The 18,828-nt window shown below is 42.8% G+C and overlaps 1 protein-coding gene across 4 annotated transcripts in view; it reads left to right on the top strand.

The window, feature by feature from the left end:
- The first annotated feature begins 229 nt into the window (after window positions 1-229).
- Window positions 230-18,828, top strand: part of LOC129701642 (uncharacterized) — a 45,424-nt gene continuing 26,825 nt past the window's right edge. For 2 of the 4 annotated variants that reach the window (XM_055642991.1, XM_055642971.1), the window contains exons 1-7: window positions 232-569; window positions 6,094-6,185; window positions 10,095-10,264; window positions 15,053-15,132; window positions 16,089-16,212; window positions 17,058-17,184; window positions 18,193-18,251. In XM_055642991.1, coding sequence (XP_055498966.1) covers window positions 292-569; window positions 6,094-6,185; window positions 10,095-10,264; window positions 15,053-15,132; window positions 16,089-16,212; window positions 17,058-17,184; window positions 18,193-18,251 — 930 coding nt within the window. In that variant the 5' untranslated portion in view covers window positions 232-291. Of the gene's footprint in view, window positions 570-6,093; window positions 6,186-10,094; window positions 10,265-15,052; window positions 15,133-16,088; window positions 16,213-17,057; window positions 17,185-18,192; window positions 18,252-18,828 lie in introns of all 4 variants that reach the window. The other 2 variants (XM_055642980.1, XM_055642984.1) reach the window with 2 other exon arrangements.

The raw sequence follows: 18,828 nt of genomic DNA, 5'->3' as shown, positions 1-18,828 counted from the left end.
GAGCGGCCGGCCGGGGGTTATGCAGATGAGGAGCAATGCCGTCACTTTGGGTCAGGTCGCCAGCTGGCGCGCATGCTCCGATCTGCAGCGCCACCCGGGGCCGCGCTCCCGATCAAAGAGCTCCTCTAGGATCTTTGCTCCCGACCCCCCTCTCTGCGCGCTCCCGATCAGTGCGCGCTCCCGCTCCCGCTCCAGGCCCTCTGCGCGCTCCCGATCAGTGCGCGCCCCCGCTCCCAGCCCTCTGCGCGCTCCCGCCCCCGGCCTCGGGCCCTCGCTGAGCGCCGCGCCAACATGGAGGCGAGCGGTGGCGGCGGTTCCGTTCCCCGCGTCTCGCAGGCTCCGTCCCGGGCGGATTTCACGGTGTCTCCCTTCGCGGCGCAGCCGTGCAGGAAAGCGGCGGCGGCGGCGGCGGCTGTTGTCAGGACGGGCCCGGGTCCCGGCGCCAGAGCAGGGAGAGCAGGAGGCGATGTGTCGGCCTACAGCCGCAGCGCTGCCGCCGGGGACTCGGCCTCCTTCATGGACACCGTGCCCGTCACCGTCTCCCTGGAGAACGTGGGCGGTCAGCACAGGTACCGCTGGGTTGCAGCATCATCTGTGTACATGTCCTGTCTTTGCTGGTGCTCCTGCCCCATAGTGGTCTCCTCCCGTTCCCTATACTTTCGGCAGATATTCCTGCTCCTTTAGTGCAGGATCCATCTCATTTATCACCAACTGAAGGGCCTGCGTGAATTGCCAAGTGCCGGGCTCAATTTCTGCTCAAGGAAGTTGAGCTCAGGGATCTGATTGGCATCCTGATGGACTGCTGTAAGGTTGGAGGTTGACAGCTCACACCGAGTGCTTATCTACTCTCACTTACAAAATCAACATTTCAAACGGAAGTGAAGTAGTGGACTATTTTATAATTTATGTTTAGGTTTGATATCCAATTATTTTAGTTCGAGGCCTGAAATTGTACTCTGCTATGCTAGCTTGAGAATAAAGTAATTTTCATATCACTATCCTTGAATGATACCTGGCAGATAGGAGATGGCCTGTGTAAAGAACAAGATGCAGGTGCACCATGGAATAGGAAAACACCTTGATGGGTGGGCTTTGTTATCATGAGTGGGGTAATCTGATGTCTTGGTATAATACTTTGGTAAGTAGATATCTCATGACATGCCAATCCACTAATTTAAGTTACCAACATTATTTATCGACATCTGCTACAGAGACAGACTATTGACTGAAATATACTACAAACCTACTGACTCCCATAGCTATCTAGACTACACTTCTTCCCACCCTGCTTCCTGTGAACACTCTACCCCCTACTCCCAATTCCTCCTTCTACGCCGCATCTGCGGCCAGGATGAAGTTTTCCATAGCAGGGCAACGGAGATGTCATAATTCTTTAGGAAATGGGGATTCTCACTAGGGTCTCACTAGATGAGACTCTCACTATGGTCTCCTTGATATCCCACAGATCTGCTCTTGCTCCCCCTCCCCCCCCCCATTTATAACAAGGCCCCAATTCAATTCAATTCAATTCAACTTTAATGTCATCGCACAAATACAAGTATGAGTACAACAAAATGCAGTTTTGCGTCAGTCCGTAGTAGTTGTACATAAGGAAAAAAAAATAGAAAGAGAGAAGATACAGAATAATCAAGAAATACAGAATAATTAAACAATGGGGACGGAGGGACCAGAGAAATCTATCGGCGGGACTCCGAGTTCAGCAATGTGATTGTGTTGTTGTAGAAGCTGTTCCTCATCCTACTAGTACGTGACCTGAGGCTCCTGTACCGCCTCCCTGATGGGAGGAGGGCAAACAGTCCATGGTTGGGGTGTGAGGGGTCTTTGATGATCTTCCCAGCCCGTCTCAGACACCGTTTTCGGTGGAGGGCATCCATGGCAGGGAGCGGGGCACCGATGATGTGCTGCGCGGTTTTCACCACCCGTTGTAGTGCCTTCCTGTCCACAGCAGTGCAGCTGCTGTACCATACCATGAAGCAGGTGGTCAGGATACTCTCTATGGTACAGCGGTAAAAGTTGGTCAGGATCCGGGGGGACAGGTGGGCTTTCTTGAGCCTCCGCAGGAAGTAAAGGCGCTGCTGTGCCTTTTTGATCAGCTTAGAGGTGTTGAGGGACCAGGACAAATCCTCCGAGATATGTACTCCGAGGAATTTATAGCTGGAGACGCGCTCCACCTCAGTCCCGTTTATATGGATGGGGGTATGACTGCCTCCTCTGGTCTGCCTGAAGTCAACAATAATCTCCTTCATCTTTTTGGAGTTGAGGACGAGGTTATTGTTGGCACACCAGGCTGTCAGGTGCTGGATCTCCTCCCTCTAGGCTGACTCATCGTTGTCGCTGATCAGTCCTACTACCGTGGTATCGTCAGCAAACTACATATGATCAAAATATGATCAGCCGTCTCATACAGCATATAATCCTCCAACATTTTCACCACCTCCAACAAGATCCTACTACTGGCCGCATCATCCCATCTCCACCCCTTTCTGCTTTCTGTAGAGACCATTCCCTCGGCAACTCCCTGGTCAACTCGTCCCTTCCCACCCAAACCACCCCCTCCCCAGGTATTTTCCCCTGCAACCGCAGGAAATGCAACACCTGTCCCTATACCTCCTCCCTTGACTCCATCCAAGGACCATGACAGTCTTTTCAGGTGAGGTAGAGGTTCACTTGCACCTCCTCCAACCTCATCTACTGTTCAGCTCCCACATATCGGCGAGACCAAGCACAGACTTGCTGATTGTTTAGCTGAATACCTCCGCTCAGTCTGCCTTAACCTACCTAATCTCCCGCTCAGCTCAGCACTTTAACTCCCCCTCCCATTCCCAATCTGACCTTTCTGTCCTGGGCCCCCTTCACTGTCAAGAGTGAGGCCCAGCACAAATTGGTGGAACAGCACCTCATTTTTCACTTGGGTAGCTTACACCCCAGCGGTATGAACATTAACTTCTCTAACTTCAAATAGGCCTTGCTTTCCCTCTCTCTCCATCCCTCCCCCTTCCCAGTTCTCCCACCAGTCTTACTGTCCCCAACTACATTCTACCTCTCCCGCCCACTCCCCTGACATGAAGAAGGGTCTCGACGCGAAAGTCATCCATTCCTTCTCTCCAGGGATGACGCATGTTCCGCTGAGTTACTCCAGCATTTTGTGTCCACCTACAGAATGTTTTAGTTTGGTCCGAGAGTTGGAGTTGGACTTGGCATCATGTGCAGAACAGAAATTGTGGGCCGAAGGACCTATCCCTGTGCTGCATTGTACATCAAATTTTAGAAGGAATCACCATCCCCTGCCCGAAATAACTCACTGAGTCTGAAGAAGAGTCTCAACCCAAAATGTCACCCATTCCTTCTCTCCAGAGATGTTTCCTGTCCCGCTCAGTTACTCCAGCATTTTGTGTCAACCAAAATTATTCATGTTCTCCAGGGATGCTGCCTTACTCCAGCACATGTGTCCTTTTCTGCAGTCATCAATGTATACACCTCAACCTGAAAGATGTATGTACAACCAAGGAGTCTTCTACTTTGGCTTTCATTATGAGGATAACCAATAATCTGTTTCACTTGGAACATGAGCACACAAAATCAGGACAATTGATCTAGGGATCGGCACCTGTTAGGTTATGAAATTGTCTGAGAGAGAAGTTGTATTACCTGTGCTGAGACAATTAACAACGACTCTTGGATGGACGATCATCTTATTAGATCTATTAACTCAATTAACAGCACCAAAATATGATCAAGATCATTGATGTACGAAAATTATTGTTTAAGGTCTGTCTTCCCCACAAAGAGAGCCCTTAAACATATATCTTTAAACCTGACTTTGGTGTGTATGTGATATAATTTAACCCGTCCTTCCAGTTGAGATTTAATTGTGCAAGCCAGTCTTTGTCACTTGGAATCAGATTGGTGTATTCACTTTAACTAGCAGTTACTGTGGACTTGTCATAACATGCCAAGGATTATGTTTACCCTCACACGTTAAACATTTTCTGAATGAGTATTAAAACTGACAAATAATGCTCTTTTTTTGAGGAAAGTGACTGATTTGCTACTATCCCCATAATGTCACGACTTTGTACATGGGAAATCATATACATGGCCTTGTGTTTAAGGTGAGACGGGATAAATTTAAAAGAGCTTTTTCATGCGCAGTATAGTTGGTAATGAAACATGCTGCCAGAGGAAATTATAGAACTGGGTACAATTACAACATTTAAAGGACACTGGGCCAGATGCATGGATCGAAAAGATTTGGAGGGAAATGTGTCAGTCACAGGCAAGTGTGACTCAGTTGGTTTGACAACTTCATTGGCATGGAAAGTTGGGCCAATAGGCCTGTGTGTGCTGTATAGCTCCATGACTCCAATAGAGCAATTTGCAAATGTACCAATCTGTATTACTAATAACTTTATTAATTAATTTTGAACTTAATATTGTTCTACACTCTGGATGCTTATACTTAAATGCTATGAAATTCGACAGCAGCTATAATAATATTAAGATTTGTACTTTCTATTGAGATAAACCCTTTATCTCTGTTAAGTCTTGCATAAGAAAAAGTGCCCGTATTTTTCCTTTTATTTAGACTTGAAGGTTATTGCTATTTAATATTTTTTTCAGTAGTGAGTAGCATTTAGATTCTTATAAAGAACAACTGTGTTCTAGCGTACACCAAAATGCTGGAGAAACTCAGCATCATCTATGGAGCGAAGGAAATAGGCAATGTTTCGGGCCGAAACCCTTCTTCAGACTGATGCTGCTGCACCCGCTGAGTTTCCCCAGCATTTTTGTGTACCTTCTGCAGTTCTTTCTTAAAAACTGTTCCAGCATTCCCTTTAATATCAGTCTACCATTGCTTTAATTGGATATGACTGTTGGCATATCTTAAATGCCGCCTTGTGCCACTTAGTCAATTGTTGCCATCCCAATTTCTGCATTTGTCCCTTGGAGGTCACCATTACGGTTATGAATTGCAAATGACTGAATACTTAGTGTGTTGGTCTGCATCTTCATGAAGTCACAGCCAAATCACATGTGAGTTTTTTTCGTGCTGCATGGCTTTGACAGGATTCATTCATCATTAGATCATACACCAACTTGTCATGGTGTGTAATCTGAACCCATGCAAAGTTGTAATACTTTGATTATGACAGTATAATCATATTGTTAACTTAATTTTCTCTTTGCACTTTCTCATCACTCTTTCAAAAGGGAATTGATGCATTTTCTAACTTCTAAACAGCCACTGCAAGCAGGCTGACTGCTGAGTTGCTAACTTAATGAATGACAATCGACAATGTAGGTGCAGGAGTAGGCCATTCGGCCCTTTGAGCCAGCACCCCCATTCAATGTGATCATGGTTGATCATCCCAATCAATACCCCGTTCCTGCCTTCTCCCATGTCCCCTGACTCCGCTATCTTTAAGAGCCCTATCATGCTCTCTCTTGAAAGTATCCAGAGAACCAGCCTCCACCACACTCTGAAACACAGAATTCCACAGACTGTGTGAAAAACAATGTGAGTGGGCATGTGCATAGGAATTTATTTCAGAGAACAATTGACATCTTGAGTTCCTTCACTATAGCATTTGCTGCATGCATATTATTTGAACTCTTCTACCTCAATCGTTCGAAGCAATCAAGAATAGCAATTTATCCAGTTTTGGGATTATAGAGTCATATAGCACAGAAAAAGGCTTTTCAGCCCAACGCCCATGTCAACCAAGACTCGCCATCTACACTACTCCCGCCTACCTGCATTTGACCCATATCTTTCTAAATCTTTCCTATCCATTGTACCTTATGATTATTGAAACTGAGTAATTTTACCAAGCATCAACTGCAAGTGCAAAGTAAGACAATTACTTTTTTTTTGCAAGGACGAGGGACAAATGCACGTACTATAAACTGAAGGACTTTTATGTCACCCCTATTGCAAAATGTAATTTTGCTGTTTTTAATGTGAAGTAGTTGTTATTGGACTAAATCAATATTTTTTCATTTAAACGTAAAGATTTTAATTTTCCACTTTCCTTTCTAAGATTTCATTTAACTGCATTATTCTTATTTCAGGATAGTGTGTTTGGCAACAGATGCTAATGGAGGCACATTGTCCTATGTTGGGCAGCTGAATTCCGATGTGAATTTGGAACTGCAGGCAGCAGGTAAGGCACATATATGTTGTGACAGAGGGTGTATATTACATCAGACTGGTTTTAGCCTGTGTCAGCGTGATTTGTTAGGGTGTTTCCTCTATTGAAGAGGTTAATTACACCGTAGAGAATCATAATAACCTAATCCTGGTATTGCAAAATTATCTTGGTTAAAATAAATATGCAAATGAACAGGTGGTACAGTAGTGAATTTCTTGTACAGGTGCACAACCTTTTATCCGACAGCCTTGGGACCAGACACTTTTCTTAATTCGGAATTTGTCGGCCTTCGGAATGGAAATTTTTTAGCGAAGATTTTAATGGCTGGTTCAGTGGTAGAGTGCTCGGCTCATATCCGCAAGGTCGCGAGTTTGCGCCTTGATCCCGGCAGTTCCTCGGTCACGAGTTTGAGTCTTCAAAGTAGTTTTTTCTTGCAGAATAAATGTCTGTATGAAATGCAGTGTGTTGAATGAATTCCTGAATTTGTAAATGTGACCGCAGCATTGAATCACCTCTCGTACTCGTCACCCTAGCGGGGCTACATGCCCTTAGGCGGCCTAAGGCGACATTTTCACACTCTTATATCCGTGTGCAGCAGAGGCGACGTGCGTTTGGTGCCAAACGTGAGCTTTGGTGTGCAGACGACATCCTGGAAAAAATGTCCGGTTTCTTCCAGGTAGGCGATATACCCTCCCGGGCAATATACCCTACACTTCTCTTTTATGAAGGAGATTTAGTTCCCCTTTCTTCGAGGACCGACCGGAGGTTCTGCTGTCACCTCTGCGGGCCACCCTCGGTGAACGTCCTGTCTCCCTGTCCCTGGGATAGCAGGGGGCGATCGCACAATACCCCCCTCCCCCTCCAACTCCAGAGGAATCCGCTCCCCGATGGGCCGCTACGGCGACAAGTGGCAGTTCGCCCACAGCCCGAGCTGCGCGACCCCAAGATCAAGACGTACCTTGCACTCCATCAGCTTCTGCCCCTCTGTAGTTGGAGTGGGGCTGGGCTGGAGTTGCTGATCTGGGATCTCCGTGCTTGCAGTGGGCCTGGGGGCGGTGTCCCGATGAGGAGGTGCAGCTCGGGCTGTGGGCGAACTGCCACTTGTCGCCGTAGCGGCCCATCGGGGAGCGGCTTCTGGTGGTTCTGACGTCTCCGGCCAGTTTGCAGTTTTCCTCTGGAGTTGGAACGGGGCTGGGCTGCTGCTGGCTGTGGGTCTCTGGGATTTCCATGCTTGCAGTGGGCCTGGGGGTCGGTGTCCCGTTGGTCCTGACGTCTCCGGTGACTGGCATTGTATGCTGGCATCGCCAACGTGATGACAGTGCAAAGCCCCCGCGCCGGTGCAATGGGCGGGGAGCTGGAGAGGGGAGGGAAGGGGTCACACACATGGCCGGGAAGCAGAGGGGTGTAGGTGGGGTGAAACTGAAGGTAGCGACAATCTGCTGCTCCCTGCCCGCTGAGTTAAAAAGTTCCCACGCAAGACTCACGATACACTGTGTATCGTGAGTCTACCGTGGGAACTTTTTAACTCAGCGGGCAGGCAGCAGCATATTGTCAATTATTAACCCTCCCGCGCAATATACCCTCACCTTCTCTTTTATGAATGGGGATTTAGTTCCCCTTTCTTTGAGGACCGACCGGAGGTTCCGCTGTCACCTCTGCGGGCTGCCCTCGGTGAACGTTTTCAAGGACCTTTCTTCAAGGAACGAAAAAATGTCCGCTATTCGGAGGTTTTCGTTATTTGGATCTTCGGATAAAAGGTTGTGCACCTGTACTTAAAATAAAAAGTTTGGATTCAACCCCCACTCCAGAGACATGGGCATGTAATCTATCCTGGTGTTATGATTGTGAGAAATACAAAAAAAACTTCATCCTCAGAGGTATCTTTTAAAAAAAGATGTTAGCCTCCCTTTTCAGTAGATCTAATAAATCCCGGTGCAGCATTTGGCTCTTGCATGTCCTGGTTAACTTGAAGTTGTCAAACAACCCACAGTAAATTTAATCAAACTTGTTTACATGATGATGCCTTAGATACATTGGCAGCTTCAACTCTCTGTTCCAAACGAACTGTGAAGTGTTTTGAAATGTCTGCACAAACCCAAATCATCATCTCCAATTTCATATTTTCTTAAAACATAGAAGGCCATGCAGTCTGTCCTCGATACCAGATCTCGCATCAGCCCAGCTTATTTCACTGTAACCCATTCTCTGTCGCATGCTCATCGTCTCCACCTTGATTCTCCCATCACTTGCCTGTGCTATGGGTAATGAACCTGCCAGCCAGCATGTTTTTGGGATGTGGAAGGATGCCGCGGCACTTGGGAGAAAATCCTTGCTGTCATGGGAAATCGATTGAAATAATTTGCTAATGTAAGCTTTAAACCTGCAGGCTGTAACATAAAAAGAAAATCTAGCAAATGTAAGTTTTGTGAATGAATGAATGGCATGTGACATGTCACAGTGAGATTCTTTGTTTTGCATGCAGAAGGATGCAAAGAGTGGCCACATGTATGGCGCCAATAAAGTTACAATGTATTCCATTTAGTCACTAATGATCCCTGTTGTTCTCGGAGCCCGTGCCGGGTCACACTTCGTTCTCAGCGCACCACCCCACCGGGTCCGTCTATTCTTTGCGTCCCCCTCCCCCCACACCAAATCCCTCTCTGTTCTCAACAGCGTGTCCTCATCCAACTTCCGGCACTCACATGGGCCCGTGCTTGTCTAACTTTCAGCACCCATGCGACCTCTCCGACCTCGGTCCGTCCGGCATCCAGCACTCAGCACAAGCCTGTCCTCCACTGCTGCCGGGTCCTCTCTTGACAGCTCCGTGGCGCTCGCCAGAAGCTTCCCACTCCCAGACAGCCATCCCGACTAATATCCAAACCATATTTTTTGAAAATTGAAGCTATAAGAATGTCCAGGTTGAATCTTAATATTTTGGGAGCTGAAGAAAAAAATTCAAAGCAAGAAAAAAACACCAGCAAAATACTATGGTAGAGTTTTATTTGTTGCAGTATTAATTACTGAGAGTAGGGGCATAGTATACGTGGAAATTGTTGTTGAGATCATTCAGCTAGTGCTTTAATGTGTTGCTTTGATTCATATGAAGAAAAAAATCAAGACATTTAAATTGCTAAAGCACCACATTCAAGAAAAGGTAAATACACAATATTCATGGAATCAAATGTAAAAAAGATTGGGAGTAGTTTTTGTATTGATTTATTATTGTCAAGTGTACCAAGGTACAGTGAAACCTTTGTGTGCTATCCAGTCACATTATACTGGATAGCACACATGAATGAGTACAATCATACCATACACAAGTACAACAGGTAGTGCGAATATTGCTGAATATAGTGTTAAAGAGTTAATGTGTTACAGTTAAAGAGTAGGTGAATGTTTACAAAAGGACCGCTATAAGGTAGTGTAGGAGATTGGGACTACACCATTAACTATGAGAAGTCTGTTCAGTATTTTGAGTATTGCCTTTGGAGTATTGTCGCAGAGCAAATGTCACCAGGCTTACTGTCGCACAACAAATATAAAATATTGTTTTATTTTTATTCTACAGTGTTTTTAGAAATTGAAAGCAGTGTTTGCTTGAGTAAAATTATTGTAAGTTCTTAGCAAAGTTGTTGGAGGATATTGAAAAGTCCGGCGCATGCATTCCAATTTTCAAGAATCTTGGCAGATCATTTTATTTTTGTAAAGTATGATTCAAATTTCAAGACATATGGGCTTTCACTTTATTTATTTATTCATCTACACTTTATTTATTGCTCTTCAGATCACAGCTTGAATTTCCTGTATTACTATGAAAGCTGATGGCGTATAATGACAGGTGGTAGAGGAAGAAAGCAGATGCAGGTCTTTGCACCAAATTATGAATGCTACAAAGTACATTATTTTTTTTGTATGCCTCAGTATCTTCACAGCCGTTGATGCAGCAAGATGGTTTGAGTGCCATTTCAGCAGCCAACCCACTTCTTCACATCCGCCCTCTTGATGCAGGCTCACAACAACTACAAAATGTTTGTGAAAGACAAGGAGAAGGTAGAAGTGGCGCAAAAGAACTGAACAATGATGAACCAAAGGTATTTATGTATTAGAATTTTAATGATATAAACTGGGAGTTTGATTCCTGTTTACAGATTAACATAAAACACCTTTGTGATAACAGATCAAAGTTATTTTTTTATGGTCTGTTCATTTTTATAATTAAATAGATTGCCACATTTTAGACAACAATTGCTTCCATGTCAAGATTAAAGATGGAATGGCGATATTTCTATTGTCAGTTGTACCTGTCCATAAAATTAATTTGTTTATCAAGAGAGTGACATTTAAAAGAATGTCGGATGGAACATCTTATGATATGGTGCAGTGCCTAGGCAGTAAATAAAACGCAATGTTTCTAATTTTTTAGCTGTTCCACCCATCAACATTCCTTAAACTTCCACAGAATTGATGTCATCAAGAGCACAGAAAATACATTATTTGGCAGACTTAATATTTCGGGTTGTTATATTTCAGGCACTGTTTGAAAGGCTGGCATTTATTGCCTGTTGCTAGTGGGCCTCGAAGGTGGTGGTGAGCCAGCTTGAACCGCTGCACTCCTCCTGGGTAAAGGTGGGAACTTTGGTGGGAAATTTCAGGAATGAAGGAAAGACATAATGATGTGTGACTCGGAGGGGACTGTGTGGATGGTGATGCCATTGTCCTTGGTAGTGCTAATCATGAGTTAAAGGGACGTATCGGAGTAGCCTTGGTGACTAGAGTATATTTTCAAGATTTCTGCAGCCATTTTATGCTGGTGATTCAGGAAGTGTGTTAAGTTTAGTTAACAGTGTACCAATCAAGAGGGCTGCTTTGTCCAGAGTGATGTAGAGCTTTTTGAATATTGTTAGAGCTGCACTCCTCCAAACAAATGGACACTATTCCATTATACTCCGACCTCTATTTTGTTGATGTTAAAAAATATTTACCCCATTCGTAAGTGAGTGCTGATCATAGGATGCCCAGTTTCTGACCTGTTCCTGTGGGCACAGTATTTACGTGGTTGAAATACCGATGAATGCCAAGGATTATCATTGTCTGACACTTTTACATTATCAATTTCCACATATCTGTCTGTGTCTAAATGTTTTATTTATTTTTATAGCATAGTGTGAACTACATTTCTGAGGAGTAATCATCAGTGAACTGTCCTGCTTCTAACCAGGTACTGGAGGAAAGATCATTCAATAGCTGGAAATGGTTGTGGCCAGGACACTGCTGAGGAAGCTTTTGGGACTGGCATAATTGACCTCGAGCAATCATAGCTACTTTTCTTTTATCAAAGTATGATTCCACCCATTGGAGCTTTTACTCTTTGATGCCCATTGATGCCGCAGTTTGTCATTGCTGCTTTGACGTCAAAATAATAACTTTCACCATAGCATTGGAACTCATTCGTCTATGCTGCAACCAAGGCGGTGAAGTGTGTAACCAAGTAGTTCTGGCAGAACTCAAACTGTACAAGTGTGAGCAGTGAAGACTTGTGAATTGCACTGTCACCATTTGCTCACCAACGCAGTACTACACCCTATCACAAACAATTCTATGTTTTTTCTCCAACGCCCCCACCCCCCCGCACTCTTTCCTGTAGCGGAAAACATTTTCTGATCTTTAATATTTTCTTATTGATGAATCTGAAAAATTAACTCATTATCTATGCAGATCCTGCCAAAGCTGCTGAGTATTTTCAACATTTGCTGTCTTTATTTCAGATTTGCAGATTTAGTTTTATGATCAGTGAGTAGGATTTGGGAATAAATGTTAGTTGATAGCATTGTCTATAATACATTTGCTGATGATTGGGGGAGGACTGGGCAATAATAACTAAGTATAACTAAGATTAGCCTTGCTGCTAGAGAGCAGGGAATATTTGGTCACTTTTTCACATTTTCCAATGGAACAGTGTTGTACTTGACTGCTGATGAGGTGAGTACTGGAGCACATGTCTTTAGCATGATAGTCAAATGTTCAGTGTCATAAGTTTTGCTATGTCTAATGCATTCAGTTATTTTTTCATACCATGTGGAATGAATTGAATTGGATGAAAGTTGATTTCAGGAATCTCAAAATGAAGCCAAGCCATTATTAACTCGCGCTCATGACAGATTATAGTTTTAGACTTTTCTTTAGTACTTGCATTTGAACCCCTGGTGTAATTAAGAATGAGATGTTCTTCAAGCTCCCACCTCCAATTAGATATTTGTTGTCCATCACCCATTACAATTAGATGAATGGTGGACATTGAGATTTTGATCTGATCCATTAGTTGTCTACAAGGTGTGATTCTGAGTTTGAGTAATTCAGGCAGTTTCCTGACTGCCGCAAGATATACTACTCCTCAGATATTAGTGAGAACTTTGCAAATTCATCTGGGCTGGGAATGGATTTGCTTTGTCTGATTTTAGTACTGAGTCAATGATTTCCTGTTCAGTTTTATTACTTGTGAACTTGTCTGAAGATTATATATTTACATTGAACTTATTTTACCCCACATTTTGGCTGATAAAAGGGATCCTCAGTACCTGCTTTTAAAAGAAAATGTTTTATTCTGTGGATTTTATTTTTTTTAATAGTTCCACTTTTTGCTTCTCCTCCCTACATCATGTATTTCTCATTTCCAGCCACCATCTGGCAGCATCTCTGGAAAAAAAAAAGGATGAGTCAAGACCCTTCATCAGACTGAAAGTAGGAGGTGGGGGGTGAAGAGCTGCAGGTAGAATTTACTTTAAATTAGAGAATTCAACATTCATACCACTGGGGTTGTAAGCTACCCAATCAAAATATGAGATGTTGTTCCTCTAATGTGCGTGTGGCCTCATTCTTGCAATGGTCAGCAGGGGCGGAAATCCCGGGGGGGGGACAAGGGGGACACGCCGCCCCCCCCTCGCCCCCCGTTTTGAGAGGTGGGGGACGATCTCTCCCATTTTTTGTAATCCGGATTTAAAAACTCCGTGAACAAAAAAGCTGTTAAAAATCTCCGCTTTCCACGAGACAGTGAGGGTGGGACTGATGATCGATGGCGCCAAATGGACCAGAGAGCACATAATGATTCAGCGCGATGATTGGAGGAGGGAGGTGTCGGTCAGTAGGGGGGGTCAGAACGGTGCTTGAATCAGCCCGTTCGCGGGGCTTTTCATCGCCCGGTGCAGCTTAAAATCGACCTTGGGATCTACCACCGCCCCGCCAAATTGCTGCATCGAGGCTCCCAATGTTGAAGCCCCCGCGAACGGGCAGATTGAAGCCCCACGATTCGGGGCGGACGAGCTGCTGTTGCCAGAGTTCGGAGTCGGTCACCAACCAGGTCAGTTGCCGATGTTTTACTGGCCATAGGGCCCACGGCTGAAGCCTCGCGTGTATATGCGCGCGCGCGGCCGCCAAGAAATTGTCCCCCCCCCCCCATGTTTTGACAGCGATTTCCGTGCCTGAAATGGTGGAGGCCTTTCTGGAGCACTAGCATGGGTGTTGTGGGTCAAGTCAAGTCAAGCACAGTCGGGCCAACAATCCATTTCAAGTCAAGTCAATCCATTTCATGTTAAGTCAAGTCAAGTCAAGTCAATCAATTTCTAGTCAAGTCGATCCATTTTGAGTCAAGTCAAGTCAATCCATTCCAAGTCAAGTCAAGTCAATCCATTTCAAGTCGAGTCAAGTCAATCCATTTCAAGTCAAGTCAATCCATTTCAAGTCAAGTCAATCCATTTCAAGTTAAGTCAATCCATTTCAAGCACAGGGCAGAACAAACAACTCATTGCATTGTCATTTTATTTCGAATTTTGCATTGCAGTTTCAAGCACAGGCAGGCCAGGCCAAACTACTCATTGCATTGTCATTAAGGGCTAACAAACCATTAATTGCAAGTACATTGCAGACTCACAGTGACTGACTGACGTCCAGGCATCCGGGGTTTTATACTCCTGCATCCCCTGTAAGGGCCGTTACCTTCATCATGGTGATTGACAGGCGAGAGGACCAATCAGCTGATCTCAAGATTTTTTTAACATTCATAACTTTTTTATTTTTCATCGATTGGATAAATCCTCGGGGCTGCCGCAGCGGAGGAGGACTGTGATTAAGATGGCCAAAAATCATAGCGATATAGGGTAGCGTATTTTCTAAAATCAATATACAGCGCAGTGGCCAAGATGAGACTTTAGTTATATAGATTTTTCCTTTACATTTGACCTCACAAAGTGCAAAACATCACACTTCCTTGGATTTTTTGCAAGAGAGTATTCCTTTTGTATAAGTATAATGCGGCAAGATTTTTTTGCATTCACCTGAGGAGTTGATGACCTCAGTTATATAATTATGCAGTCTGTCTTTGATAATTGAGCTTGCATCCTGCATTGCTAGCATTTTTAAGATAGCTGTGAAACATTACATTCTGCGACGGGGTATTTTTTTGCAGTAAATATTGTCAAGCTGTGCTGAAAACCAGGCTACATTTTTTGTCATACAGAAAATGAGGTAGATTCAAAACAGTAAGGTTGCAAAGTATAAACATAATGATAATTAGGAAACATTAGGCCTTTATAACATTCTGGGAATGTTATAAAGACCTCATGTTTTCTAATTATTACTATGCTTATACTTTACAACCATACTGATTTGAATCTACCTAGTTTTCTGTATTCAAAAATATGTAGCCTGTTCACACCTGCTTAATGGTATACTACATCGAGTATCATTAATCTCAGATGTGAAGTTTTGAGTTTTCTTAAAGCATTATTATCTTGCACAGTGATTACATGAAGTTTTCCAAATGTAATCAAGAAATATGAGATGGTCTCAAACCTAGCTGACCTCATGTCAACCCCTTTTAATCTCAGAAGCGCAAAAGTGGTTGGCCCAAAGGAAAGAAGAGAAAACCGCCTAAAGATTTCGCTGCTCCACGTGCTCCGACCACAGGGTAAGTAGGGGACGTCCTGTTGAATTTCAATTCCTGATGATGCTATGTTAGTACGTTTGTAATAATAACTTTTAATGGTGAATAACCTGACACCCGTCTCATAAAAATTACAAAAAATGCTGGAGTAACTCAGTGGGACAAGCAGCATCTCTGGAGGGGAATGGCAATAAAAATGACAATGTTAGAATAATCTTGCTGCATATTAACAAATCTATTTGTTTCTTATCCAAAACTATATGGATTTCTCTCAGAGATTTCCTGTTTTGTTTTAGATAGATCGCCAGTATTTTTATAAATAAACTGAATATAGGTCCACCACCGATTTTCCGGCATCCTTGGTTCCAGAGCCTTTCTGGATTATCCGTTTTGCCGGACAAACAGCTCACGCCTTGGGGGGGGGGGGGGGGGGGTCGTGATACCGCCCCGCAAAGCAGGCCACAGAAGTCAACTATGGGAACGGATCTGCCAGCTACGGCCAGGCCGGTGTTCCAGAACCCTGGCCGCAGGGAGCAAATTCGACCCGCCAATCAGCGCGGAAATCCCGATGAGGTCACAGTTGGCCACCGCACTGCCTAGGTGCCACGGGAGGGGAGGATTTTATCTGGATTAAAGAAGCGGTTAGACCACCAGTTGTCGGAATATCAATGGTGGTCGTTGTATAGATGAGCCTACTACTGAAAATTAGTGCATTATCGTCATAACATTTAAAATCATCACAAATGGTGTGTTATGCCTGTGAATAATTAATTCTGAATCTGGATATTTCTATGTATATGAAAATGCACTTATTAAACATGATTTATTCACATTATTGTCTCCTTTTGCCAATATTGCATGTAGTTAAAATGTTACAAGATCTATTCCTTTGAACATTTTTTATTTAAAAAAATGGTTAATTAACTTTGGCACTGGTTTTGAATAGTTTGTTCCTTTAATCTCTTGTAACTGCCTGACAGATATGTGTTATTCCTGAATGAACAAAGATCCAAGCTGAAAATTGAACATCCGGAACTTCGTTTTACAGAGATTACAAAGTTGCTGGGCACTCAGTGGTCACAGCTCTCTCAGGAGGGAAAACATGTGAGAAATTCCATATGATTATTTTTATTAGTTTAACAGAAATCAATATTTAGGTTATTATTCTCAAAATTTAGCATTCAGTTGCCTTCCCCCCCTCTTCCCCCATAACACTTTGGGAGAAAAATAGATAGGGAGAGAAGAAGAGTTGGTTGCAAAGTTTTTCTTCACGTCGGTGCATTATTACCTCGAGCTTAAATGTTGCTCCTGCATGTAATGTTTACACTGTGATTCCATTAACTAACATATCCTATTAGTAATCTTGGTGTCCTGATTTTAGGAATTATCCACTGATGTAACAAAGTCAGAAAGAGAAGCAGGTTGATCTTTTCCAATGTGCTCTTTCCACCATGATTCAATTAATATCTAAAAATAAGCTCCAGTATTAATACGCTTTTGTTGTGAATTTTCTATTTTTCGAGCAATAGCCCCGACAAAAATATTTACTGATTTACCCTGTTTAAATTCTGTAATGGCGTGGCCTTTCCTTACTACATGGAATCTGGCACGACTGTTAATAAAAGTCTTGCCTTCAGTAATCTCTCAAAGTCAGTTTATAAGCAGCCAAAGGTCCGTTTATTACCAACTGAAAGTGGAAGATAGGCCATCCATCGGTTGTAAGTGTAAATTTCAATTATCTCTTCAACTCTAATTGGCAATCATGATCCAGGCCATGTTGCAATTTTCACTGGAAATGGATTGAATTACATAATGTGATTTCAACACACCTGTTAAGATTTCTGATGTTATGATTGTAACATTTTTAATACCAACCTTGGCCCTCAACCTGGCTTTGTGTGTGTATAAATGAACTTTGCTGTTACTTACACTCTCTGTTTTCTGGACAGAAGTACATTGATGAAGCAGAAAAGGATAAGTGCCGGTATATTGAGGAGCTGAAGGCATATCAAAATTCAGAAGCTTATCAAGCTTTTCTAAAAAGAAGAGCACTAAACAAAGTAAAAAAACTGTGTGGTAAGAGAGAAAATAATTCCCTTATATTGTTTTTCTCAGATAAAGTTATTTTCTAAAAGGTGCTGTATGAGGAACTCACTTTAGCAGCAGACAACTTTGCTGATAGGGGTGTGGGTAGAGAAAAAAAAACCTAACAATCCAAAAGCAAAATACTGCAGATGCATAAAATACGAAAGTAAAACCAACAAATGCTGGTAATGCTAATAGAAACATAGAAATTAGGTGCAGGAGTAGGCCATTCGGCCCTTCGAGCCTGCACCGCCATTCAATATGATCATGGCTGATCATCCAACTCAGTATCCCGTACCTGCCTTCTCTCCATAGCCTCTGATCCCCTTAGCTACAAGGGCCACATCTAACTCCCTCTTAAATATAGCCAATGAACTAGCCTTGACTACCCTCTGTGGCAGAGAGTTCCAGAGATTCACCACTCTCCGTGTGAAAAAAGTTCTTCTCATCTCGGTTTTAAAGGATTTCCCCCTTCCCCCGAATCAGAAACAGCGTTACCTTCTCAGGTCTATACAATGTGGATTGTCACCAAACTACATCTTTTATCATTTAAACTTTTTCTTACCAGATACAGAGATTAATTGATATTTGTTTGTGAAAATTCAAACATACTTGTCAGTGTACAACTCCAGTTCAAGTAGATTAGATTTGTTTATCATTTAGCCATGCAATGTATGCAAGAGCAGACATGCCACTCACTGATGTATAATTAAACATATTCTGTGATTGTGATGTTGTGGTGAAAAACAGATGAACATTTTTGGGCAAATTTCAGTTAGAAATTTTGCATTTTAGTTCGGGGTGGAATTATATATTGATGGGACCTTAGCAGACTGGCAGGTGTAAGTATTTCCACTGCTAGCATAGAAAATGAAGCCACATAATGTCAGCAGTGGAGATTATTGTGTTTAACTTGTTGAGATGTTATCCTGCTGCTTGTGAGGCATTAGGATATTGGCAATTTAAATTGTATTTAATATAACACTCTTCCCCAATTAGATGTTGAATCTCTGGATACGGAATATGAAGGTGAAGCTGTTACAATGTCAGAAATATGTGTAAGTAAATATTTTATTTCATAGCATTTAATCTATTTAACCTTTATATATAATATATATAAACATATATGTATAATGATGAAATACTATAGAAATATATTGGTGAAATTGTTTGCCTAGTGAAAGAAAGTAAGTCCTCCACACGTGGTCTTATAACTACATGTATCCTGAGAGAAAATTAATATTTTTGAATTATGTATACGTGACATTACTGAACACAAATTGACTGGTGTAAAACCGCACTAAGACATGACAAAGATTATTTCCACACTTTTAGAATAGATTATGGCAGATAAACACAGCTTTCAAATAGAATACAGATGAGAAGTTCAAGATGGCATAATAAACATCTGCTTTCCAAATAGTGCTATGTCAGTGGCTGGGCTTCACTTTGTGTTTGGTCTATCACATAAAACCTCCCAATCACAAATACTGTATTTTATGATTTTGTGATCTGTAACGTGACAAAATGTTGCAAAAGGGGTTCAAAGGGGGGTACTTTTCAGTTTTTTATTTATAAAAAATTTGAAAACCATGTATCATTTTCCTTCCACCCATTATACTTTGTGTTGGTCTA

This window comes from Leucoraja erinacea, chromosome 1 (assembly GCF_028641065.1).
Source record: "Leucoraja erinacea ecotype New England chromosome 1, Leri_hhj_1, whole genome shotgun sequence".
NCBI lineage: Eukaryota > Metazoa > Chordata > Chondrichthyes > Rajiformes > Rajidae > Leucoraja > Leucoraja erinaceus.
Note: the sequence above shows the minus strand (reverse complement) of the source record. Positions and strands in the feature narration are given on the sequence as shown.